Source organism: Paroedura picta, chromosome 14 (genome assembly GCF_049243985.1).
Source record: "Paroedura picta isolate Pp20150507F chromosome 14, Ppicta_v3.0, whole genome shotgun sequence".
NCBI classification, from domain to species: Eukaryota; Metazoa; Chordata; class Lepidosauria; order Squamata; family Gekkonidae; genus Paroedura; species Paroedura picta.
The window spans coordinates 17,667,973-17,695,756 of record NC_135382.1 but is presented as its reverse complement, the minus strand read 5'-3'; the positions used below and the strand labels follow the sequence as shown (position 1 = coordinate 17,695,756).

The 27,784-nt window shown below is 47.0% G+C and overlaps 1 protein-coding gene across 2 annotated transcripts in view; it reads right to left on the bottom strand.

Annotated features, from left to right (window-relative positions):
* Positions 1-27,784, bottom strand: part of LOC143823994 (potassium voltage-gated channel subfamily KQT member 1-like) — a 280,017-nt gene that overhangs the window by 92,440 nt on the left and 159,793 nt on the right. For both annotated transcript variants that reach the window (XM_077310777.1, XM_077310778.1), the window contains 3 exons: positions 24,474-24,568; positions 22,148-22,188; positions 18,416-18,477 (listed from right to left, as the gene is read on the bottom strand). In XM_077310777.1, coding sequence (XP_077166892.1) covers positions 18,416-18,477; positions 22,148-22,188; positions 24,474-24,568 — 198 coding nt within the window. The remainder of the gene's footprint in view (positions 1-18,415; positions 18,478-22,147; positions 22,189-24,473; positions 24,569-27,784) is intronic.

Sequence of the window (27,784 nt, the reverse complement as noted above, 5' to 3'; positions counted from 1 at the left end):
AGCCCGGCTAGATGGTCTTATTCCATCCCTGACACACATACTGTTGGAAGGCCCTTATCACAACTTCTGTTGCAAGCTATGGATTGTCCCTATTTTAACTAAACTGCCTCCTATTGGAAGACAAGACCACACAGTCTCCTGTCTGTTGGTGGAAAGAGATTCAAGGACTATGCTGATCATCATCTTTCCAGCATATTTTCCATGAAGAAATAAAGACTCTTTGTCATTGCTCAAGGTCATTGGATCAAAGGAGCTTAAAATGTTAAAGGAAAAGAATCTTATTCCTTCCTGGCAGATGGAGAACATTGATCCAGCTCCAAGAGGACAACAATCATTGATAGAATCCATAGCAACTCCACTGCAACCCATTAGTTGGGGAACTGTTGTTGTGATTGTTATTGTTGTTATTATTATTAATTGAACTTATATCCCACCGCTTTCCAAAGACTCGCAGCAGCTTACATAAATAAAGCCCCCATTAAAACACCTATAGAAGAACCCCTCATTTATCCCTGAGGCCATAAGACCCCTATAAGGCACAAGATTGGCAGCCAAAATTCCCTAGTCCCCCAAGCAAACCTCTGTAGAGGTGTGGGTGTAGCAAGCATGGTGTCATGTTAAGAGCGGCAGACTCTAATCTAGCAAACTGGGTTGGATTCTCTAACTTTTGACATGCAGCCAACTGGGTGACCTCATGCTAGTCACAGCTCTCTTAGGGCTGTTCTTGCAGTGCAGTGCACTTAGAGCTTGCTAAGGGTTGCCTCACATAGGGCTGCCAACTCTCGGTTGGGAAATGCCTGGAGACTCTGGGGGTGGAGCCGGGAGTGGGTGGGGTTTGGGGCAGGGAGGGACCTCAATGGAGTATAATGCTGTGGAGGCCACTCTCCAAAGCAGGGCATCTGGTCTCTTTAGTCTGGAGAGGAGCTATAATTCCAGGGGATCTCCTGGTCCCACCTGGGGACTGGCATCCCTAACCTCACAGGATGCCTATTGTGAGGAAAGGAAGGGAAAGGGGTTTGTAAGCAACTTTGGGTCTCCCTCAGATGGTGAAAAGTGGGGTCTAAAAACCGGGCTCTTCTTCAATCTTCTGTTAAGGCACTGGAAATGTGCAGGTATCGCACACCCAAGCCCCTCCCATTGAAGCCCTGCATGGGGCTAGCTACAAAATGACTGAGGTCTTGTTCCACTGAACACAATCCCTTGGGATGGGATGGCCATGCTGACTGGCTGGCCTGAACACCAATCAGGGTGGTTGCCCATTCTTCCCCAATTGCAAGGGCTGCAAATTTTAGAAGATGCCCTGTGTGGACCTCCTCCTCCCTCTTGGATGGCCAAGACTGTGCACACAGCAAAGGCTACTGTGGCCTCCCTGATCAAGGCAACGAAGAGGGTATTCAAGGGGTGGGCACTGATCCTATCTAACAACAGAGACAGAACTCTGAGACAATCCATTGTCAGGAATCAAAGGAAGATGACATGGTTTGCCAACTCTCTTATTCTGGAAAGACTCCTGTCCCTTAGCAAGTGGTGGCTGGAACCCCACCAGCAGGTCTGTCCCCATCACTACACGCTCATGAGAGAGACTACCAGCCTGGCCCAAAAGTGAACTTCCCCTACTCCCAATGATCGCACCATGCCCAGGTTTTGCACAGAGGTCCTTGAGCCTGGGCCCAGCTCCGGAGGACTTGCAAACGACCTGGAGCCCAGATGCATCTGCACGCACCCTTGACGTGGCTCTCAGACACAGCTTATCTGTAACCTTCCATTTGGAAGGAAGGAACCTGAAAAGCCACATCCCCAAACACGGTTCAACTTTGGAAGCAGCCTTCCGGGCAGTAGAAGACGCCATTGAAGGGGGAGGGAAGCCCCAGTCCATGTACAGGCTGGTGGTCTTTGGATGGGAGCCTTTTCCTTTCAAACATTTGGCATTAGTTTTTCTTTAAAAAGAACTAATTTACTTCCCCCTTTGAAGTCTCCCCCTTTAAGTCCTGTCGCTTGGACCAGAGTTCCCCTTTCAGCTGGGCTTAAGAGGCATTCATCACCACAAGAAAGAATCCCGCGATAGCAATCTGCTAATTGAGTTTCTGCAAGTCCGTGGAAGGGCACTGGCACGGCGCGGCTATCTTTCCGATACCGCCTTCTGATACAGCTAATTACTTTGTATCTGAAACGGAACGGTGTGTTTTGGTTAGCAGTTCATTAAAGTTCATTCTAGCTGGTTCTACTGAAATTATAAAAGGACCGTCGCGTTTGCATGTGGCCAGTAAATGGGGAGGGATGGGATGGGATGAAAGATCTCTTTGTGACATGCACACTTTTCAAAAAAAGGAAAGAAAAGGGGGAAAGGGGCCCTGTTTTGAGCGAATAAGACATGCAACCTATAGATCAGACTTTCTCAACCAGGGTTTCGTGAATCCTTGGGGTTTCTGGACAGCCCTGGAAGGGTTTCCCGAATGGGTGGGAGTAAATATTTGTAATATATTTATCAGGTATATGGCCATATATGGTCATGTTGACCCACCCCTCCCACAATGGCCAATGATGAGCCTGGAGGGGCTGGGAAGGGGAGGGCCCTGGGTGGGCGTGTCCACAGCTCTGCTTCCCAGCCATATTCTGCCGGAGGGGTGCTGCTGGGACACGGTGGTCTAAATTCCCTAGCAGAGTTGTAAAGTGCTGGATCTGTGCAGATTTGGCTCCCCTCTGCTTTCTGATTTCTGACTCAGAATATCCTGGGGAGGCCAGCGGCTCCTCGCACCATGTATCACGCTAAGACACATTCATTCCCAGGAGGAGGGAACAAAAGGACAACTATCAGAGAACTTGCCTTTGCACCAGCAGCCATCTGCACATGCTATTTGGGGGGTTTTGCCCTAACCCACAAGTGTACACTTCAGCAATTCAACTAAGATCGATGCCTTATTTACCAACACTGGTTTCCAAACCGCTGAGGCCTGGCCATTTCCCAAGAGTGAGATGAAGGCCAGGTATTGTACGCTTCGTTTAAGAAATGATGCCGCTGTGCCTAAAACTGTCTCTGGTGGTGGTGGTGGGGGGGTTTACAGGGTTCTCCTCCCCCCATAAAACTCCAGTGATTTCTTGCAGATATTTCTAAATGGCTGTAAATATTAGTTTTAACTTCATTCATTTAGCGATATGCAATTGCTTTACAAGAAAGGAGAAGAGACTAGACCCCCCTCCCCACACACACACACACACTCCCTTTCCCTCGTGCCATGGGAATTATTCCTAAATAAAATGGAGTTGACTAGTTTAGGGGGAACTAAGTGCAGTAGAAAAGACACCCTTTTTCACGTTTGCCTCCCCAAAATTGTGTTGTGCGACTCACCTTTTGTCCTCACATCGTTATTAGAGGTGTCTAAAAGCCTAAAGATCCATCACATTAATGGTTTGGTCTCTCTCAGCTCCACAGGGACAGCCCCCAAGGTGCTTTGTCAAAAGTCTCAAGCTATGAGCAGAAGTCTTGGAGTGGAAAAGGAAGGGAAGGGGACCTCACTGTCCTTTACTTCTCTTAGGGATGTCACTCCCAGGGGGGACCTGGGAATCCCAGGAATTATAGCTCATCTCCAGGCAACAGAAATCAATTCTCCTGGCGAAAATGGCTGCTCTGAAGGGTGGATTCCATAGCATTATACATCTTTGAGGTCCCTCCTCACCCCAAATCCCACCCACTCCTGGCTCCGCCACACAAATCTCCAGGTATTTCCCAACCCAGAGATGGCAACCCATCTTGGTCTCAACAGCTGGAAAGCATTTCTTTCTTTTTCCTTTCACTTTCTTTCAGTTCACCATCTAGATTTGGAGTTTTACTTCCACAAATACGAATATTCTGAGTGTTCGCCGACTACGCTGAAAGCCAAACAAAGAAAGGGTCTTCAGCAGCAAAGAAAGACAATGTCAGCATGGAGCTGACCATGACAAATCAATCCTAAGCAGAGTTGCTCTCTTCTAAGTTCACTGAAGTCAAAGGGCTTTAAGGAACTCTTTTAGAACTTTAAGGAACAGGCAGGAAGAAAGCTGGATTGGATAGTAGTCTCCTGTTCCTTATGTGGAGCCTCTGAGATGGCTCCTTGAAAAATGCTTGAAGCCCAGGGCAAGGCACCACAGTTCATTTTCTCTTCTCAATACTACAAATATGTATGTGTGTGCAGGGATGGGGAGATGGGACCATGAGCAGAAAAGGAATATCAGCAGGCTTTCCACGTCCAAGAACTATTTTTTTGTCCTCTGCTATCTAGTTTTTGAAATGCCAGGCCAACCTTTCACAGAAGCATACCAGGCAATGCTCTAGCCCAAATGGCACAGTCAAAAGAAGATCTGCAGCAGCCAGTTATGTGAACCCATGTCAAATCAGATGGAGGCCTAGGCAACCACAAAAAAAGACAAGCTCTGTTTGGTTTCTAAAGAGACGGGGGTCCACCGGACTGGACATGACTGGATTCTGATGACCGTGGATCAGTCTATCTCCAACATCAAACGGCAGAGAAATGACTCTTGTAGATATCCCCCCAATGGGTCCCTAATCCCCAATGGGTCCCCAAATTGAGCTATAGGGGTTGCCAGATCTACCAGACCATCTGGCAAGGAGAGGGGGAAACTTCCCAGGAGTAGGGAAGGAAGAGGCCGGGGGGGGGGGGGAGGTTTCTACATCACCCGGAAGTGATATTGGAATGTTGGTGACAACACTCTGGATTTGGATAAAACTCTATGATAAAATTAGCTTCTTACCATAGAGTATTGTCAAAAAAAACCCAAGTATCACCACCCGATTCAGGTTTTATCACCACCCGATGAAATCCCTGTATCAGTGGTCCCCAACCTTTTTATCACCGGGGACCACTCAACGCCTTTTACTGAGGCCCGGTGGGGGGGGGGTAGTTTACTCCTCTAATCTCAACCACTGCCCTAACGCTCTCTGATCGCTATGGTAATGTTTAAACATCCCTTCAAAATAAGATACAGACACGCCACAACAATGAAGTGTGTTGTAAAGGGCTGGGGGGGATGAAGTAAAGGGCTGGGGGGGGGGGAGAAGGCATCCTTCGGGGCCCACCTCCAATTAGTTGAAGGACCACATGTGGTCCGCAGCCCGCAGCCCGCAGGTTGGGGATCGCTACTGTATATCACTTCCAGGTGACATAGAAATGTGTTTTTTCTCAGACTTCTTATGTTTGGGGGGTGGGTTCTCCCAGTTTTTTTCCTCTCCCAGTGGAGGAAAAGGCACCAAACTGGAGGATTCAAGGGCCACAACTGGGAACTGGAAACCCTATGTGCTGTTGAGTTTCAACTGACTCCTCCATGAAATCCCACCTCATGGGGTTTTCAAGGCAAGAGATGATCAGAGATGGCTTTGCCATTGGCTTCTTGAGCATAATATGACCATATATGGTCATGTTGACCCCTTTCCAATGGCCAGTAATGGGCCCCGAGGGGGTGGGAAGGGGAGGGGCTCTGGGTGGGTGTGTCCACAGCTATGCTTCCCCACCTGGTCACGCCAGGTGATTCTTGGGTTTCTCAGTGGTAAAGAAGCTAAGAAAGGCTGGTTTAGATGCTAGAAAAGATGAAAAAAAAGCACTTAGATGGTAACAGAGATCCAATTAATGTCAGCTTAGGTGAGGTTAGGTATATTCAGAGGGAGGTCTTCTGCATCATGCCCCTGGTGTTCCTTTACGGTCTCCCATCCAAACACCAGTCAGGGCTGACTCTGCTTAGTTTCCAAGATTTGACAAGACCAGGCTAGCGTGGCCTGTCCAGGTCAGGGCAACCGAAAACCTAGCACAACACAAACAGACAGCAAATCCCATAGCACCAATGCTGCAGGGTGTGCGCTGTTCAAAGCTCAAGACAGAACCAGATGTACAACAAGATTTCTAAAAACAAACAAACATGCCACGGTCTAACACTGTTTCGCGGGCTATAAACGTATCTAAAATCTGGCTTGTATTGCAAATGGAATATAGAATGATGTCACGCCTTCTCAGCACCAGGTGTTCTTGTAATAGTGCAACAGGCTTTAGTATAGTGTAGTGTAGCGGTTAAGAGGGACGGCCTCTAATCTGGAGAATCAGGTATGATTCCTCACTCCTCCTCCACATGCAGCCAGCTGGATGACCTCAAGCCAGTCATGGTTCTCTCAGAGTTCTCTGAGCCTCACGGGATGTCTGTTGTGGGGAGAGGAAGGGATGGTGATTGTAAGCCGCACGGAGACTCTTTCATGTAGTAAAAAGCAGGGTACAAAAAACCTCCAGCTCTTCTCTACAGGGGTGGGGATGTCATTTTTGAATATTTCACCACAGAAACAGTTTCATACAAATAAAAATACAGAAACAAACCTTTCTTGCGTGACTTAAAAGATGGTATCATAAGGTGGAGCTTGTGCGATGAAGCCGTGTTATGAGTTTGCATAGGGCCCGGGGAAAGGGTCTGTCATTAATCACTAACCACAACATTTTTATTTCCCCTCTGAACCCAAAGCTCAGATTTTGTTATTCTAGCAGAGAACTATCTTCATTAGCATGCTGCATATTTGTTGTGACACTGTTTACTAATTTACAATTAATTTACTCCCTCCTTATATCTGTATTCTTATGATTTTTGTTCCGTTGTCTGACGAAGTGTGCGTGCACACGAAAGCTCACACCTTCAATAAAACTTTGTTTATCTTAAAGGTGCCTTTGGACTCGCATTTTGGTGCTTGGACTTGACTCCCAGAACCCATCTATCGGTCCAAGCCATTTTTAAAAAATATTCCAAGTGGGTTTACAAAATGGTAGAAGTCAGCAATAATTTTCTACTTTCTTCTTGTAAAGAGGCCGGTTTCAGTTATACAAGCTGCACATCATTATTAGGAGATCTACATTTTCACGTTTCTGTTATTTTAGAGCCCTCGGGGCTCTCCCCTCAGGAGAGGATAATTCATTAGTTCTTAATTTTAAACAGACGGAATGGGAACTGATTGGTCTTGTAGAGTGGCTCGATAGCTTTTGATGCTATTGCTCCAGGGGTTGCATTTAACAGATTTTAATTTGTAACCTTCCAGACCAGGGGTAGTCAAACTGCGGCCCTCCAGATGTCCATGGACTACAATTCCCAGGAGCCCCTGCCAGCGAATGCTGGCAGGGAGCTCCTGGGAATTGTAGTCCATGGACATCTGGAGGGCCGCAGTTTGACTACCCCTGTTCCAGACAGTACTATAGGACAGGGGTAGTCAACCTGTGGTCCTCCAGATGTTCCTGGACTACAATTCCCATGAGCCCCTGCCAGCATTTGCAGTCCAGGGAATTGTAGTCCAGGAACATCTGGAGGACCACAGGTTGACTACCCCTGCTATAGGAAACTTCTAGCCAAGGTACAGCACAGAGAAATGGGATAGAAAAGCCTCCCCCGCCCAGGTTTCCCACCCAGAGGGAAATATGAAACAACGTGATTTGCCCCCTTGCTGCCTGCCCTGGGGCTGTCCGTCTTGCCTTCTCCTCCTGCTGCACGTGGAGCTCAGACCTCAGTCCACTCGCCTCGCCTGTACTCATTATAGGCTCATGTCAACATACACAAAAGTTATTTTTGTCCGCAGCATTTCATTGCCGGAGCCAAACCAAAGAACACAGGAATAGCTGCAGAGTGCCAGCCAAGGAAAATGAACTTTTCTCCCCTCCTACTGTGACATTTTTGGAAACAGCCACTTAAACATAAAATTCATGAATGAGCAATGTAATGTCTGAGCTATAATTTAGAACGAAGGATTCCTTTCAGTATCGAATTAACATAATCTTGGCATTTTAATGGCTTTTCATGGTTTTGTATTCGAGTAAGCAAGCTCATTATAGATCAACATGTACAGTACATAAAATGGACCGCATTAATCTGCCCCCCCTAGTAAACACACACTAGTAAAATTGCCTCTCTTATGAATGTTATTTCGACAGGGCTCTGTATGTCTACAACTTGCCCGTGGCGATTCAATGCGAAGGTCACATTTGGGATGGATTAAAAAGATAATCCATGAGCCTGACTTCCATGAGAATTTCACAAAGCCCAGAAGTTATTTATTTTAGAAATCTCTGTCTCCAGTACCACGTGCTGAAACCCAGTTCCGGACCATTTCCTATCGCTGAAATAACCCTACTACAGAAGAATAACCTACTACAGAAGAATAACCTCCAAACCAGATTTTATTCAGGTGAACCGTCCATGGTTGCCTGGAGGTCAGCTGTAATAGCAGATATCCAGGTGTCACCTGGAGGCTGGCAACTCTACTTCCAACCTATGAAGTTGGTTGTTCAGTGGGGAGTGCAAAGAAGGGGAGGGACACCACTGTCCAAGTTCAGTGAAAATTCAATACCTCCATTTTTGTCTGGACTGAGTATGCATGAAACCTCAGTATCACACTTCAGACATCCAGGAACCAAGAATCAATTATCTGAGCGTGGTAAAAACTCATAATGACCTCCACCCATCAAATCTACCACCCCCCTTCAAGGCCATATGTGGTCTGGGTCATGCATACCTCAAGGACCGTCTGCTTGTCCATATCCTTCAAAGAGCAACACGCTCTATTTACTCAGATTGGTGATCCCTGGGCCCCCACAAAAGTCCACCTGGCCTCAAGAACCAGGGCCTTTTCAACCATGGTCCCAACCTGGTGGAACAAGCTCCCTAATGAAATCAAGGCCCTAATGGAACTTAACCAGTTCTTAGAGCCTGCAAAACGGGGCTCTTCCGCCAGGCTTTTGACTGAAGGCCAGCGATGGGAGCCCTCCCTGCAGCCTTCAGCCCTCTCTGACAGGCAACTGCACACCCTGTTGTTTCCAAGCTCTCTTCTCTTAATTGTTGCAATTACCAAACCATTCAATGCTCCATGGTTATATTTATTGTTGACTGTTACGATAATTATGATTGTTATTACTGTTCAAAATGGTTTGATGAATTATCTATTTTACTGGCTTATATGTACACCGCCCCAAGATCTCACAGTGAGGATCAGTATATAAACTGAACGAATGAACGAATGAACGAATGAACGAATGAACGAATGAACGAATGAACGAATGAACGAAAGAAAGAAAGAAAGAAAGAAAGAAAGAAAGAAAACATATACAATCCTATCCACTGATACAATCCTCTGGGTTACTGAAAGAAACATTTCTGTTCTATTTCTGAAATGACAAACACCAGATCATGATAATGGTGTTACAGGCTGGGCCCCGCTAGACCTTCAGGCTCCAGGAAATGATACCAATTCCCTTCTGCAGAATGAATCTAGAATTCCCACTGCCTCACCTGGATAAGGGCCCTCACCCCCAATCTCCTGAGAACCTCCCTCCTACCTGCATTTCCATACAGGTAATAAATAGCCCCGAAAAGAATCCTGCGGCATCCCCGTCGCATGGCTGGAAGTTTCTTATAGTACAGTCTGGAAGATTACAAATTAAAATCTGTTCATAATGGAACCACCACAATGCAACTCATCGAGCAATAGTATTGAAAGCTGTTGAGCCACGCTACAAGGCCAACCAGTTCCCATTCCCTCTGCTTAAAATTAAGAACTAAAATAAAGTACTCATCTCCTTGGGGGAGAGACCCAAAGGCTCTAAAATAACAGAAATGTAGATCTCTTAATAACAGAAAATGTAGATCTCCTAATAATTATGTGCAGCTTGTGTAACTGAAACCAGCCTCTTTACCAGAGGACTGGAGAGCAGGAAAAAAATAATAATGCTGACTTCTATTATTATGCAAACCAACCTGGAATATATTTTTTAAATGGCTTGAATCCATAAATGGTTGCATGAATGGCTCCTGGGAGTCGGGTCCAAGCACCATTTCTCTGGGCCCTGTGCAAACTCATACTATGGCTCCATCACACAAGCATCACCACGTGGCACCATCTTGTAAGTCATGCAAGAAATGTTTATTTCTGAAATTAGAGACAAAGCCTGTTACGCCGAGGAATACAATGGGCTCTAGCACATACACCTGCATTGTGACCTTTCTGAGTTCTGGTCCTCCTCCCCACACTCCCAGCTCGAGCTTGAGATCCAGTGTGGTGAAGTGGTTAAAGAGTAGCAGACTCTAATCTCAAGAGGTGGGCTTGATTCCTGACTCCGCCTCCGTATGCAGCCAAGCTAGGTTGCCAACTTCCAGGTGGGGGCCTGGAAACGTTCAGGAAGACAAAAGAGAGAAATATGGGTTGAAAGAGAGAGAGAGAGAGAGAGAGAGAGAGAGAGAGAGAGAGAGAGAGAGAGAGAGAGAGAGAAGAGGGGGGGGGAAAAGGAAGGCATCAATTGTCCTGAAGAAAACACCTGCTTAGAAGGGGCACCTCCTAAACCCACCCCCATACAACAGTGTCTCCACAGGTCACCACTGTCCCCACCTTCCCATCAAACTCCACATCTTCCAAAGACTCGAGTGGGCAGGATGTGGAGGGGTGGGAACCCCACATCTCCCAGGCTGGGTGGGGAAGGCTGTTGGATCCCCCCCCCATACCCTCTGAGGAGAGGGAGGGTGGGGGCAAGAAAGAGCACTCTGATGGCGACTGCAGGATTCTTGACTCTGGATGCCACTGGGCTCTGAATTCATTCTGTTGTTTCAGGCCAACATGGCTACCCACTTGAATTTATAAAGTTTAGTGACTCAAGTCCCTCCTCTCCCCAAACTCCACCCTCCTCAGGCTCCACCCCCAAAGTCTTGAGATTTTTCCTAGCTCAAAGCTGGCAACCCTACTTGTAATTGCCTTGCCATATTCAGAAGAAAGAGGGAAGCTAGGTTTCAGGGGAGCCTGACTGCTTTCCTGATTTTTTGGGGGGAGCAGGGATCTCTTACAAGGCTAGTGTTGAAGTTCCATAGATAGTGGCCACTTCCCACTCTGTCCTGAGTGGGATCCCCACTATCCTTTCTCAGTGAGACCAGTCTCCCACCTTGCCTTTGGGTGAACTATACAGGCCACCTTTCACTATAGTTTTGCATTGCTCTAAAGAAAAATCAAGAAGGTACTTTTGCACTTGGACTTTCTTCTAAATGGTATAACCAGAAGCCCTGTCTGTCTGGACTACTGTCCAGCAGCCAAAGCATCATCTAGTAAAATTAAGTCAACAAAGAGGACACTTGGGAGATTTTTTTAAGACACCTAAACTCATGATTATTTTTACCATCCAAGCATAGTGGTGGTAAACAGACAGTGCCTTATGAGGATTGAGGTGCTGTGTGCTTTGGTCAGCTGGAGAACATAGCAGCTATTTTACTACTGTGTGCATGCACACCAAGAATGCATGCCCAGCAGATTGCGCTGCATACATAGATTGAATCACAGGTTACTCTTTCAGGTAAGTAAAATGCTTCAAAAAAGAAGCTATACAAGGAATTTGAAATATACTGCTACAACACTTAACTGTTCAGTGTGGAATATACGGCTTCCTTTTAGAAGAAGAAGAAGAAGAGTTGGTTCTTATATGCCGCTTTTCCCTACCCGAAGGAGGCTCAAAGCGGCTTACAGTCACCTTCCCATTCCTCTCCCCACAACAGACACCCTGTGGGGTGGGTGAGGCTGAGAGAGCGCTGATATCACTGTCCGGTCAGAGCAGTTTTATTAGTGCTGTGGTGAGCCCAAGGTCACCCAGCTGGCTGCATGTGGGGGAGTGCAGAATCGAACCCGGCATGCCAGATTAGAAGTCCGCACTCCTAACCACTACACCAAACTGGCTCTCTTTTATTACCGCATCCTGTGAGGCAGAAATGCCAACTGGCCCCAAGTCTCCCCACTGAGCTTTATCAGCAAGCTTGGTCCGAGTTCTAGCCATGACAACAAGTGATTTGCATTGCAATAGGAATACACACAACAGTTTAAATAAATAACTGGATACAGTGGGGGTGGGATGGGGGCAACAGATGCAAGAGAAAAACAGGGAGAATCTGAATATGTGTTTCATAACATGAATCCGAGGGATGCTGGGATATCTTTCAAGAGCACGGAGTGTTGAGGGACTCCTCAAGGGAGCAACAAAGATGTTTTCTTTGGCTTTTAATACAAGAACAGAGATTGTCCCAGAAGTATAAAGGGAAAAGCGAATTAGTTCCCCAGTTATGCTCTAATACTCAAGTCCTTTTTATTCAGACTTCAGATCTCTAATTCTAAGAGGTTGCCCTCCATGGCCTTAAGATGGCAGCTCAAATCTTGACAGTAATGAGTTTTGCAAACGTCATAAAGGTAAAGGTATCTCCTGTGCAAGCACCGAGTCATGTCTGACCCTTGGGGTGACGCCCTCCAGCGTTTTCATGGCAGACTCAATACGGGGTGGTTTGCCAGTGCCTTCCCCAGTCATTACCGTTTACCCCCCAGCAAGCTGGGTACTCATTTTACCGACCTCGAAAGGATGGAAGGCTGAGTCAACCTTGAGCCGGCTGCTGGGATCAAACTCCCAGCCTCAAGGGCAGAGCTTTCAGACTGCATGTCTGCTGCCTTACCACTCTGCGCCACAAGAGGCTCTAAAAAGATAAAGAGATCTGGAAATTGGCGATTGCCACACTTTTTTATTGGCGAAGCCATTCAGGGGTATTTCAAACACAGAAGTTTTATTCCGGGAATGCAGCAAGAATAGGGACTTTACTGCTACGCTTGAGAACACCAAGTAGCTGAGCCCTCCAAAGGATTTTTGTGTGTGTGCGTGTCTCCTACTTGACTGGAAGGTCCTCATAATCTACTAGCAAGATTGGAAGAACATCTCAAGAGTAAGCTGTCACTAATTATCAGTGAGTCAATCAAAGGTTATTGCATGTGGCCATAGGCCATTCCAATTTTCAATGCTAATTATCCGTAAAGATAGCCCTCAGCTTAGCCCACACAGACACTGCTTGCATTTATTCAATATTTTGAGTATTCCAGGTGCTTCACATATCTGCACTCTTAACCGCCAGTAATTACTGTCTCTGCATCCTCAATTACTGGCACTGAGCCCTGGGTGGGGAGTTGGGATCACGCCCAGTGGGCAACCAGGGAGGCCATGTGGGTTGGATCCAACCAGCTTTTCTGCTCAGGAGAAAGGAAGGAAGGGTCCCCTTTGACCACCCAAAAAGGCTCTGCATGGACAAAAGTAGAAAGGAGGAGGATTGGGAGAGATGGCTGGATCCAACTGAGCAAGCTCAAGCAAGGGAACCCAGCCAGCCACCGGGAATGATTCCTTCTCACCAGTTGTCCTCTTCTACCATGACGTGCTACTATGGCTCACTGAATTTTCCTTCTCTTGGCCTTCAGCTGGAGGACCAGTCACCACTAAAGGCAGCCTCAGACTGGTCAATGACTTCAATCTGGCTTCTAGATCCTAGACCAAGGGACACTACATCCAATTCACATCCTACCAATTTGGATGAAAGCCTACCCATAATTCCCCGCTTCCCTCATCCAGCCCACATAGACAAGGAGACCCCAAACAAGCATTCAAACACATTTTGTCCTCATTATGACCAACCTCCAATTTTGTTCATATATGGGAATATGCAAAGGCAATGGTGTCACCATACTGAATTCCAGCTTAACTCCTTGTATTCACTTACCTTTTTCCCGAGGAACAATTGTCCCGTCTCCGAATTGTACCTGAAGTGATTTGTCAAAGAGTTCAGGGAAAGCAGGAGATGAACTTGTGCCTCCTAGATCCAAGTTCAGCTCTGTAACTTTTGAGTGGCCCTCTCTGAAACATCTGGCTGGCTTAATGAATGCAGCGGTCGCTTAACCAAGAGAGGCTGAGTCACCCTAAGGCCCACGAGGGAGAAGCAACCAAATGGCCCCAAAGCCAAGTTCTGGACATTGTGTGTCCCGGGACAGAACATCCTGTCACAAGAGAAGCAAGTGTTATGTGGCATGAGGATGGGGGTGGGGGGAGGCCCGAGACGTTCTTCACAACAGATCCAGTTGAAGAAAGGGAAAGTTCAACGAGAGGAGGAGGAGAAAGAGGATGAACACAGACCAAAGTGTAAGCAGCCATCTTTGGAGGTGAGCACAGGGATCCCTTTCATCTATGCACAGGCTGTAAATTGGGTCCCAACCCAGATTAACATCATAGATTGGCACTCAAGTAAAAAAAAAGAGAGAAAACAAGGCAAGTACTCCCCCAGCAGTAGAGATCCGAGTGCAGGTCATATCATCATCATCATCATCATCATCATCATCATCATCATCATCATCAAGATTTATTACCCACCACTCCCAAACAGCTCATGGCGGGTTACAATTCTCCAATATAAAACCTAATAAACCCCCCATTAAAATTCCCGGACATAAAACATAACACAGCTCAACCAGTCATAAAACAAAAAGATACGGCGGAGAAACTCTGGCTCCATCCTTAACTCTCCTTCCCCCCAATATAAACTCCTCGCGGGGTGAGAAGAGGGCGCAGATGGAACCAGCAAACCGCCACTCACACCGCTCTATCCTGGAAGGGGGCCCATACAGATCTTCTTCGGCGTGCCGGCCTCAGCTATAGACCTGGTGGAAGAGCTCCGTTTTGCAGGCCCTGCGGAATGCCGAAAGCTCCTGCATGGCCTGCAGCTCCTCCGGGAGCTCATTCCACCAGGTAGGGGCGAGGACTGAAAAGGCCAGCTCAGGAATTCCTTCTGTATCATCCTTGGGTCAGGCCAACTTACAGCAATGCATTGTGGGTGGAAAGGGGCGACTCGGTTTTTACTGGCCGCCAGTGCACGGCTCTCCCAGTCAGCCTGGCTTCTACTGAACTCCCAATAAACTTTGTTCCACCTGTCAGTGTGCGGTGAGTTTGTGCAGGCACCTCTTTTGTTCAGACTTGCGCAGCGCAGAGGAGGCTGCTCTGAGGACAGCACTTTTATTGCTCCGGGTTCCTTATCATTTCTGCCCATTTTAAACGCTACCAAATGGCTGCTTTTGGCTCGGCCAGTTCTCGCTTGTTTATAAATGTGGAAAGAGTTATGTTAATACGAACGCAAATTGTAACTGCAGATACCGCAAGGGATTGTCGTATAAGTCTGAAAATATCTAATATGTATCTTTTTTTAAAAAAAAAAATGCAACCCAGATGGTTTTTCTATGCTCTTTCCATCCTCCTCTCTCATGTTGTTCTTTCTTGCCATCACGGCACGCAATGATATTTCTTTTTTAATATTCAGTGGAAGACAAAAGAAAGGCGATTTCTAATTCCATTAAAATTATGAAGAAGCACAAGCAATTTAAACAGACGCCAGTGCCAACAACTGGGTCACATTGGAAAAGACGGCCCAGGGACACTGAAGGGGATATGTCAGTGGCTGCAGACCGTAATTTCATGTCAAATGCTTCAGCTGAAGTGGGAAAGGTTCAGCCAAATGCCAGGCACTCAAGTGGGAAAGGGGGCCCCTTTCTCCTTTCGAAGATCTCCTCGCAGTCTTCGAAGAGAACCACAAGCCTCTCCGATCCCAACCACAACAACGGGAGTCATTTGTCATCAGGAGCAAAAGCAGGTCAAAACAGCATCTTGGGGCAACCTCCCGGGAGCTCAGGGGGACCAAACAGGGAGAGGGAGGAGCTAAGGAACTAAGAGTCAGGCCAAGGGACTTTCCGACAGCACCAAAGTGGGCTGCAAGCTACAGAGGGATGTGATGCTGAGCAGCAACAACAAAAGGCTCACGGATCCCCTAGAACAGGGGTAGTCAAACTGCGTCCCTCCAGATGTCCATGGACAACACTTCCCATGAGCCCCTGCTAGCGTTCGCTGGAGATTTGGAGGGAGATCTTTGAGAAGGTGGGTTTAAGGAGTGGGGAAGGGACACCAGTGGGGTATAATTTCATACAGTCTACCCTCTAAAGCAGGGGTAGTCAATCTGTGGCCCTCCAGATGTCCATGGACTACAATTCCCATGAGCCCCTGTCAGCAAACGGTCACAGGGGCTCATGGGAATTGTAGTCCATGGACATCTGGAGGTCTGCAGATTGACTACCCCTGCCCTAGAAGCTCAGGGACAGTGGAGGAGAACCCTTGGTTTGCATCCCTCCCCTTTCCTCTTATAGTGAAAGGATGGGGAAAAATGAACCCGCTGATGTTAGGAGCTCTCTGTTACAAAACAACAACAATGCTTTGACTAAAAAACGATGGACACAGAGGACGTCAAGGGACTGCTACAGAGACAGCATTACCGGCTCACAGCTGGGGCTTGCTGCAGAGCTGCTCAGGGCTGGCACGAGCAGATGTTCTTGCCCACAACCGGCAAGTACAACAAATCCCCAGGGAATGGACTGGTACGGGATGAGGGACTCTGGGCTGCTGGAACCACCCTGCACTTTATCCTAAAGGCAGGAGAGAAATTGGGGACAGGGATGCCAGCCTCCAGGTGTTACCTGGGGATCCTTCAGAATTACAGCTCCTCTTCAGACTACAGAGAAAATGGATGCTTTGGAGGGTGAACTTGATGGTATTGTACCCCACTGAGGTCTCGTCCTCCCCAGGCTCCACCCCCAAATCTCCAGGAATTTCCCAGCCTGGATCTGGCCACCCTAATCGTGGAAAGTGCAAGGCCCCATGGTCCAGCATCAGCACGCACTCCTTCTGGGCTCGCTTTAAGGGGATCCTTTGCTTTTCCCCCCATTCAGAATGCTTTGAGGCCTGCTTCCCGAGACAATCGTAAGAAGCTGCTGCTTTAATATATCCATTGCTCCCATTCATCGGAGGCTTGTGAAAAAGACCTTCCCATTTAAGTGAGGGGATGAACACATGTGTGTGTTTGCGTGTGTGTATTATCATCCAGATTTTTCACATCTGGCATCACAGTGCTTTGTAGCAGCACTGCAAACGGCATTTCGACGTCAAAATAGGAAAGAAAAGATCTTTCCAACCAGAGGGAGATCACAATTAAATATCCAAGGTCTGAACGCCAACCACTCTCAGCTGGAGCCATTGTGGTCAGAATTTGTTCCTTTCGTTTTCCATAAATGCATGACAAACTTTTCTAATCAGGAGGAAGTGGGACAGAACAGCATGGGGGCAGGGGTGGCCAAAGTGTAGCTCTCCAGATGTCCATGGATTACAATTCCCAAGACCTCCTGCCAGTATGCCCCACCCCTAGTAGAGGCTCATGGGAATTGTTGTCCATGGACATCTGGAGAGCCATACTTTGGCCACCCCTGGCATAGGGCTTGCAGGTGACTGTAGAGGTAGTGGGGACATATTAACCTGCTATAGGCAAAACAAGAGAGTCTTGTGGTGCTTGACAGCAGAAACTTCCATGCATCTGATGAACTGAACCCTGCCTTATGAAATTTAGTGCCATTATCAATTCTTTAGCTTTTCAGGTGCCTCAAAATACTTGTCACTGCTAGCTCTTAACACAGATTCACAGTTCCCTTCCTCCAGCCCCAGTTATGCCTATGTCCTGTCTGTGAGAGTTCATCGCTTTCCTGTTTTTGTCTACATCAGTTTAGCACAGGTGTGTGTGTGTGTTCGGAACAACATTTGCAGAGATATTTCACAGCTCGCTCCCAACATGGGAAGCTACGCAGCCTCCTTTCTTGGGTTCATGAACACATGTTCCTGCTTTGAGCAGAGGTTCAAAGCAGGGGTAAACCTGTGGTCCTCCAGATGTCCATGGATTACAATTCTCATGAGCCCCTGCCAGCGTTTTCTGGCAGGGGCTCATGGGAACTGAAGTCCATGAACATCTGGAGGACCACAGGTTGACTACCCCTGGTTCAAAGGATCCATAACGCAGCTTGCAGTGAAATGGTTAACACCCTTATCATAGTCCAGGGTAGAGTCTGCACTTACTTTGTTTATTCCATTGTCAATCCTGTTGAATTCAGATCGATTTGAATTCGAGTCTTCCTCTCCCCCCCCCCATTGAAACAGGAAAGTGTTCTGCATGTGGTTAGAGTAGTTCCGAAGGGGGGGGGGAGGCAAATGGAGACTATTTCTTTGTTTTCTTGAAGGGGGGAGAGGATCAAAGAAGTCAGAGGAGGAAGGAAAAAATCCTTTCTTTTCTTGAAGGGGGAGGGGATCGAAGAAGGCAGAAAAAAAAATCCAAGATGGACAGAAGTTTAGAGAAATTAGGGGCTTCTCCTTTAAGGCAAATTTGTCACATGACCACCTGTGGCCAATCATGGGTCCTCTACCACGGAGGAGAGCCCAGATTCAGAACAGCCTTTAAATACTGAGGGTTAAAAGCACTCTAAGATATCGCACAATAAAGGTAGGGTCACTCCGGATCAATCCTTCTTGCTGCAGAAGGAAAATTTAAACCGCACAAAATCCAAACGGAAATTGCATTCTGTATAAAGGGCAGGGACTGAATTGACTTGGGATTGGAATAAAAGCTCCGTGCAGTTTACACCCAGGAAAAGTCAAAACACAGTAGAATATCCCTTCATTGTTACTGATAGGAGAGAAAAGAGGAGTATTTTATACCAACTTACCTTATCCTCCAACCGGATTAATCTGGCTCCTACAGTATAGTATCCTTTGTCTACCCCCTTTTCTAAATGAAAGAAAAACGGGGTGTTCATTATAAGAGAGACAAAGAGGGAAGGCAATCTTTATTCACCCGGGTTTCAATTCACATTGGAAGCGGATACAAAAACTGACTAGTATCACAAGTCAAGATACCTTTTGAAGGCACCTGTTATTTCAGAAAGAGATCAGTACAAAAATACACACACAGAGATGCTAGTGAACTTCTCATCCCTCCTCATGGGACTCAATAGTCCTATTTCAATTCCCGTAATTGTAAGAATCGGGCCCAATAATCTTTGTGCAGCATTTATTTTATTTTGCTTGAGATATGTATACCTCACTTTTCCCGCAATGGGGACTCAAAGCAGATGATCTAGAATACCATTATCTCCTCTTCCACTTTATCCTCACAACAATGACTCTGTGAAGTATGTTAGGCTGACCTCGTAACTGGTCCAAAGATGCCCAGAGACTTTGCACAGCAGAACAGGGATTCAGTTTTGCTGAATCTCACATGAAAAGTCCAGGCTATTATCAGTTACAAAAATAAATATTCTTCAAAGTAACTGTTTTACTGAGCATCTTCCTCCAGCTGCTGGCTCCCAATTGATTCTGAAGCACCATCTTTGTTTTTGTTTGTCCCCCCCCCAAACAAACAAACAAGCAAGCAAACAAACTTGGGCTTCAGCCTTAGTGTTACTCATGCAATATGGTGCAATGACGGAATATCTCATATCTCATATCTAAGTCAAGGATGAATTGGATGGATGTACTAATGATCACTAGTTCAGGATACATCAGTTATTTTCTGTAAGATACGGGGGAATGACGGAGGAAGCATATTTTCCGTACACACTTGGAGAACTGTTGGAGGCCTTCAAAGCTGGAGTAATCAGGTTGTTGAGGGTTTTCTGGCCAAAGTGTGGAGAGATTCCCATCTCACTGTGTCCTACCCCAGAGGATGCCAGCCACAGATAACTGGTGAAAGTCAGGGACTAGCCCAGAAAACCCACAAAAACCATTTGGAGAACTCTCAAAGATTTAATTGCCTCCAATCGAACAGAAAATATCAGGCAAACCTGACCTCTAAAACTACAAAGAACCGTTGTTGGCTCTGAGGCAAACCTTGGTGTGCTTATTTCTTGAATCAGTATTAGTTGTCGAGGATTCTAGAGAAAGGGCTTTTTGTATGTACTGAAAACAAAAAACTTAAAAAATTCCAGTAGAGCCATTGAGAGAAGATTTGTGGAAGACTGATTTGGAACGGTATTGAATTCACTGCTCACAGCGAAAATGATGACGGCACAATAATGGCGGGAAAACATTTCCCCCCCCCCCACTGATTAAGGCATGGTTTATAGCAGGGGTAGTCAAACTGCGGCCCTCCAGATGTCCATGGACTACAATTCCCAGGAGCCCTTGCCAGCATTCGCTGGCGAATGCTGGCAAGGGCTCCTGGGAATTGTAGTCCATGGACATCTGGAGGGCCGCAGTTTGACTACCCCTGGTTTATAGAGTGTGAGATACAATTACACTGTCCAGATTGGCATATTATTATTCTAGTGGTTTCCAGGCTGCATTCTACAAGAAACCTTTTGGCGTTTAACTGCCTCAGACTTTTGGTTTTACTCAGGTCACTTCATCAGAATGCAGCCATGCAAATACATTGTGATTAGGTTGGTCATGTGACTTCAGATATATCAGCATGTTTGGCAAGGTTGTAGGCTGGTTCCCTTGTTGTAGGTTGCTCCCTCGTTGCTTGACTTGTATTTAAGTGACGCAAGGAATAGCTTTCAGGAAGAGAATCTACATGCTCCTAAACTGGACAATGAAAGGATTTCTACACTGTTCTAAGCAGATGATATGATGATTATTTCATGAATAAAGGTGGAACTAAAGAGAGCCTTGCAGGCAATATTGAGAAAAACAAACTATTTTCCTTATAGTTGAATCAAGACCACAGGACATGTTGGTTAACTGGTGAGCCGTCCTTGATCACAATTTCCCTTTTGTGGTCTCTCTGATTGCTATATGCTTCCTCTTTGTAACTCTGCTATATGATTAATAATACTTTTATCTGCTTTTATCTATATTACTTGCTTCTGAATGGCCTGTGGGCCATAATAAAGACTGACTTATTGGCCAGCTAGAGTAACAACACAGAATAACTTCTTTTTAGAAATGGATAACGGGTTGGATACAGAATCTAGATCCAATGGTAGAATGGAGGTTTTCTGTCCACCTCACCTTCCAGCAGCCCCTAATCTCCACAAAATACTTCTCTTGGGGTATATGGGACCCCGAGGAGTACATGAAGAGACAGTACAAGAAGAGGGAATTGGCGGAGATTGCCAGTTTATGCGGGATCTAACCATAACCAAATTTCTGGACAGCATTAGAACATGGAATTGTTCTTGAGCCGCTGGAACACACTCTCATCCTCCCTACCCTGCAGAGTCGTTGTGAAGATAAGACGGAGGAGAGGAGAATGATGTGTGGGTCCCCACTGGGTACAAAAGCAGGGTGTAAATTCAACAAACAATAATAAAATAGCAACTTTTTTAAATGGCCTGATTTGAATGCTATCACTCCACAATTTGCACCCTAAGACTGGTAAAAGTCCAGTCCCCACAGTCCAGACCCTTAAAGTACATGGGCAGTGCTTCAAATCTTCATATCTGATGTCCGTACTTTCCTTACGGATACAAAGCAGCTCACATGCAAAGTCCCTGCTGAGTCCAAGATTACTCTGACCCCACGACCGCAGCTCTCTTAGCGACCATACAGCACCAGAACAGAATTGGCTGTCTTCCTCCTAAATGGCCTATCGGCAGCATGTGGCTCTTTAGAACAACCAGCAGTGCGCATGAAGCTGCCTTTTGCTGACTCCATCCAGGCCAGAATTGTGACTGTCGACTCTCGCAGGCCTTGGGAAAAGACCCTTTCCCAACTCTGCACCCGCGATCTTACAGCTTCCAAGGAATGAAGCCTGTGGATTCAAAGCTCTGCTCTAGAACTCAAGTCCCTCCCAAAACTGCCCTCCTAAAGAGAGCAACACTATCTCTGCAAAGTCGCAAGAGCAGCCATAACAGGATACATGGGATAGCTCTGCTGGAAGGACTCCAAAGACTCCGTGCAGATGTGAGTCGTTAAAATGCACCAGTGAACTTTTTGCCCTCTACAGTAAGAGTGCAGGTGCTGCTTTGTCCATTGAAAATAACCTAATGTTTTTGCCACTGCAAAGAAGAAGAAGATGCCTACAGGAACGAGAGGAAAAGGACCACAGCCCTGTCTGCTTTGGGGAACAGAGTATTTCATTGGGGGCAGGTTACTGGACAGCCTTGCTGGACAATCTACAAACTTTCCCCGCTCCTCGCTCAGATGAATTAGAAATGAAGCTTCCCTCCAGCTTTCTCCCTTTTCCGTTTTCCATCTGAAAACAGTTGCGGGTGGGAGTAGGACTATATCCTGAGAAATGCTCCCATTATAAGCCCACCTGCCTCTTTTCCATCTTGGCCAGTGCCATGGCTGCTTCAAAAAGCCTGGAAGGATCTGTTACTAAGGGTTGGAAATTCCACACATTTTTTTAAGGGCAGGGGACTTATCAATTGCATCTATCCTAATTAATAAATTGAATTTTTAGGGGCTTTTTCTCCACTCTTGGCTGACATGTATTATAGACAAGCTGACTGTACCTGGCAGAAAGAGGCCCGGCTTCCCCAAGGAATGATCCAGCCTGGAAGAGAGAATGGCCTCAATTAAAAGGTATTCCGTCTGTTTCACACACCACTTCAATAACATCAGTTATGATGGTAAGATTTTTGTACTCGGTGCCAAAATTCTAGGCACGGCAAGTTCAGAGCCCTTACGCCATCCTCCCCGTTTCTGAGCACTGCAGGGTCCAAAAGATTGGTAATCTGGTGATTCAGATAACATGAAAAATCCAGATAACATGAAAAATCCAGATTCAAGTGGGTAGCCGTATTGGTCTGAAGTAGCACAACAAAAATTGAGTCCAAGCGCGCCTTTAAAATACTTATGGCCATTCTGACTGAGGAAGTATGCCTGCACACGAAAGCTCACACCTTGAATCAATCTTTGGCTTGAAGGTGCCATTGGACTCAATTTCCGTACAACAAATCCAGGTAATTCCTGGCCATGACAGATCTTGCGGAGACCCCGGCAGCCTTTGGATGGAAGAATCTACTCTAGGAGATCCCCAAATGGGCAGTCTACCTCCCCTGGGGATGGTGGAAGGATCCAGGGGGGTGTTGAGGGATTTGGGGGCAGTGGGGGAGCAACAGTTTGACTCTTACTGCCGAGGCTGCATTTTCCTAGCGAGAGACGGTTGCACAGATTAAAATAAAGTTTTGGGAGCAGCTGCCACCGTGGCATTGGTTTTATTCTCCCCCCTGCCCCCGCTCTTCCATCTCCAGTCAGTGAAGGCAATACTCATAGCCATGCGCCTAGATCAGGGGTAGTCAAACTGCGGCCCTCCAGATGTCCATGGACTACAATTCTCAGGAGCCCCTGCCAGCGAATGCTGGCAGGGGCTCCTGGGAATTGTAGTCCATGGACATCTGGAGGGCCGCAGTTTGACTACCCCTGGCTTAGATAGTAAGATTGTAAGAACAATAGGAATGTGTGCTGTCAGGTGGCAACCTTTGAGGCAGAGACTTTCAAAGTCAGAGAGGAGCAGAGGTTTGTCATTGCCGCTCTTTGCAAAACAGCCCCAAGTCCTCCAGGGTAGTCCTTTCCCACCAAGATCTGACAGGATCAGACTAGTCAAGATAGAAGAAGGGTTGGCTTCTAAACCCCGCTTTTCACTCCCTGAGAGTCTCAAAGCAGCTTACAAACACCTTTCCCTTCCTCTCCCCACAACAGACACCCCTTGAGGCAGGTGGGACTGAGAGAGCTCGGAGAGAACTGCTCTGTGGGAACAACTCTATCAGGACTGTGACTAGCCCAAGGTCACTCAGCTGGCTGCATGCGGAGGAGTGGGGAATCAAACCTGGCTCACCGGATTAGAAGCTGCCACTCTTAACTACTCCACCACGGTGGCGCTCGGGATCCTCAGGCTAAGTTACTATGTCATCTTGTGGTGAATTCTGTAGTGCAGGGCACATTTTTGTGAATGCTGTGTTGTAGAACTTGGACTTTAGCCTTCTATCCAGAAAGTTAAATTTTGCTTCCCACAGTTAAATTTTGTTTCCCACATAAAGGTAAAGGTATCCCCTGTGCAAGTCCCGAGTCATGTCTGACCCTTGGGGTGATGCCCTCTCTAGCGTTTTCATGGCAGACTCAATACGGGGTGGTTTGCCAGTGCCTTCCCCAGTCATTACCGTTTACCCCCTAGCAGCAAGCTGGGTACTCATTTTACCGACCTCGGAAAGATGGAAGGCTGAGTCAACCTTGAGCCAGCTGCTGGGATCGAACTCCCAGCCTCATGGTCAGAGCTTCAGACAGCCTGTCGGCTGCCTTACCACCCTGTGCCACAAGAGGCTCTCACACAAGAGGCTCTTCCCACGTTACAAGATGACATTTCTCAGTTTTATTGGTGCCAATCTACATCACAACTTCTTGACTCCTCCCCTACACTGTTTCCCAGTATACCTGGGCAGGACGTGAGACTCACAGGGAAATCACCACTCACCATTACCCATCCATCTCTCTCCATTCCAATTATTGAACTGCCCACAATCAAGAGCCCTCCCCCACAGCCAACAGGACAAGAACACTGACTCCCTAAACTGGGTTGCTGTAAGAATTTTTTTTTAATTATGTTATGTGAAATGGTTTGAACATAGGACAGCATTACAGAAACAATAACTATTAAGCATTATGTCATCATCCATGAAAGACCCACTATTGCAGAGCCCAGAAATGCCCTTGGGCATTAATGATCCTGTGGGCAAATTTTTCAGAGATGGTTCTGCCTGAAACATACACCCCATGTTCATCACCCACATGCTCTCAAAGCTGCAGAGGAGCCATCCGAATGAAGCTGTGGGGGATGAGTACCTTCTCTGGAGTTCCTTTATCCGAACCATCATGTTGAGGTGGCCCTGAGAGTACTGTTCAATCACGTCACGGACATCGTAGGGCTTCCGAGCTTGCTGTGAAAAGGGGAAACAAATAAGCAGGGGTGCCGTGAAACAGGCCCTCGTTCATTGCTGAGGAATTTGGAAAAACCGTATCTAGTGTTCAAACTTATCCTGTTCAAAGTGCCTCTATCTTCCCCAAACCAAACCTGTCTTTTGATTGCCTTGAAGGTTTGGTTGCAAAAAAACACGCAAGAAGTTTTGCATCTGTGCAGTGGGTGGTCAGAGAGCAGTAGCTAGCTGTATACACCTGATTTGAATTCAGAATTCCATTCTCATTCCATGTTTCAAAGTTCTGTCTCGGTCTTAATGGGATCTCGTAGCTGGGGGTCTGTGCTCACCTCCTGCTCATTATCAACCTCAGCTGACTTCAGAATGACACGTGACTTCCTGTCACATGCTTACAACTCAATGAGTCCCACACTCAGTGGCTCCAAGGGTTGGAAGTAGTGAAGATGAGTGCTTTAGAAGAAGAAGAAAAGTTGGTTTTTAATATCACAATCGCCTTCCCTTCCTTTTCCGACAACAGACAGAGCTATTTGAGAACGGTGACCAGCCCAAGATCACCCAGCTGACTGCATGGGAAGGAGGAGTAGGGAATTGAACCTGGTTCTCCAGGTTAGAGCCTCTTAAACACTATACCACACTAACTCTCAGGGTTTAGGGTTTCCAGACCTACTGATTGTTACAGCAAGAGAAAGTGTATGTGGGAGGAGGAGGGATTGCACCTGAATCCAAAACTGCCACCACTTTCAAGGGGTATTCTATGAACCCCCCCCCCCCCCACACGCACACACACACAATCTCTATGGTAAAGACCATAAAGATTGAGGAAATCCTATAGCAGGCTTTCTCAACATGGGTTTCGTGGCCCTGGAAGGAGTTCCTGAATGGGTGGCACTTAATTAATTTTTAATACTTTTTTAGATTTGTTAAACATTTATTGGGTGATATGATCATATATGGCCACGTTGACCGACTCCGCCCTCCTAAAATGGCCAATGATGGGCCTGGAGGGGGAAGGAAGAGCCCCAGGTGGGTGTGTCCACAGCTATTCTTCCCAACCATATTCCGCACGATTGTTCCACTTCTGGGGTTTCTCAAACCCTCAAGCAGGTTTCGGAGATGTCTCAACAGTAAAAATGTTGAGAAAGGCAGGGGCTCATGGGAATTGTAGTCCATGAACATCTGGAGGACCACAGGTTGACTACCCCTGTCCTAGAGCATACATGGGTTTGGAAACAATTCCCCCTCACACATACTCTTTCCCCACTGTGATGATCCGTGGTGGAGGGCAAGTGAACGGATGAACAGGAAATGCTTACCAAGCTGGGCAGATGGCAGTCTGCATGCCCAATAATGTGTGTTCACACCCAGTCCCTTCCAGTACCTGGGACAATGCTCATCCACTGACTGCATGTGCAAATGTCTGCCTAGAAACCGGAATGGCGCATGGGGAAATCTCTCTGGCTGTTATGACAATTTGCAGACAAAACCACACTTGTTTCTGCAATGAAATCCTTTTCGAGCGAGGAGTCCACTCCAGAATAAGGCCAGTCTTCTGGAGCAGAATGCAGGGCAGAGTGGGGGGCCCAGCCCTGCCCAGTCCAGAATGGTCATACAAGTCAGCTACCTCAAACACAGTAGGCTGTGTTTGCTGTCGCAAGCTGTGTAGTGCCAAAAATCCAGGAACCCCCTGAAGTTGGCAGAGTCTGAGCTCTAAAAAGGGAAAAAGCAAACTTGCAGGGCTTATAACTACAATGCGATTCTAAATGGGATATACCAGGCTTCCTCAATCTGGGTTTCATGAGACCCTGGGATTTCTTGACAGCCCTGGAAGAGTTTCCCAAATGGGTGGGAGTTAATTTACTTGTACATATTTTTAAAAATTTGTTCAACATTCATCAGGTGATATGATCATATATGGTCTTGTCAACCTGCCCCCTCCCCAAATGGCCAATGATGGGCCTGGAGGGGTAAGAAGGGGAGGGGTCCCAGGTGGACATGTACACAGCTATGCTTCCCAGCCATATTCTGCATGGTTGTGCCGCTTCTGGGGTTTCTCAAAGCCCGAAGAATGTTTCAGGAGTTTCTCAAGGGTAAAAAAGCTGAGAAAGTCTGGGATGCACATTTTAAAAGTGAGGGGTGGGTGGGTGTTGGGACAGTACGAATGCCGGCCTATGCAGGTTTGAGATCTAAATAAGCCCAGTGGGGAATGTGTTTGCGTGTGTGAGGAAAGGGTCTCCCTTTTGGCTGGCGTTGCAGGGAGGAAGAAGCTGCGCTATCGGATCCCGTCCTCGAAAAAAAGCTGACAGCGGCTGTTAGTCTGGTTGTCTGCTCCCCCTCGGCCATTAGCATGCAGGGAACACCTCCAGCGTGGGATGGCGTCGTGCTTGGATAGCAGCCCTGGGGTCCTAGAAATGGCCGATAAAAGGAGAGGGAGGAAAGACGCACTTGGCAAAAAACCCGAAACGGCAGAAACTAGAAAGCCACCCAGACCAAAAACAAAAAAGCAAAAAACCCCCAAAACAAAAACGATTCTGGTCCATCTCCAACCGCCTGAGTCTACCTGGAGGTGGCCCTTGGGGAACAGCAATGCACTGTTTTCTTGGCACATGTATTTGTGTGCTCACAGGGCAGGGGCAGGGCGCTATCCTTTCCAGTTTTAAAGGCTTCCAGTTTATTTGCGGGGATGGGGATGGGGAGGGGGGCTGTCTCCCAGCACCATTGCTTTGCTTACAGACGCTGACACATCACTATTTCTGGTGAGAGAAAAGCAGGCCATTGTCTCTCTGGCCGGGCGACTGTGCCAGGGCCAGTCAGTAGATTGACTGGCAGGGGTGCTTTGAGAGGAGTTTGGCTCAACTCACCCCTCCCCCAAAGCCCATCGGGAGGCGGAAGGGGGCTTTCGCTACTGAATCACAATGGCTCGGAGCCTATGTGGACTATAACGGTTTGGGGAGCAGGGAGGGGGGAAAGAGGCAGGCTACCAAATGAATAATTAATTCACTTCGGGTTCCAATGCACTTTATTTCCTTCCCACAGAAAAGCCTTCCTTTGTTCATGTAGAGTCAACAGTGCTAAGAAGTGATGTTGCTAATACTATCTACTTAAAAAACTGACTGAGGCCATCCATACATTTAGAATGACAACCGGCGTGCATGTGGGGAAATTCCACTGATCTAGCATCTTTTCCCGCACCCATTTCCTGAGCAATTTTTTAAAAGTTTA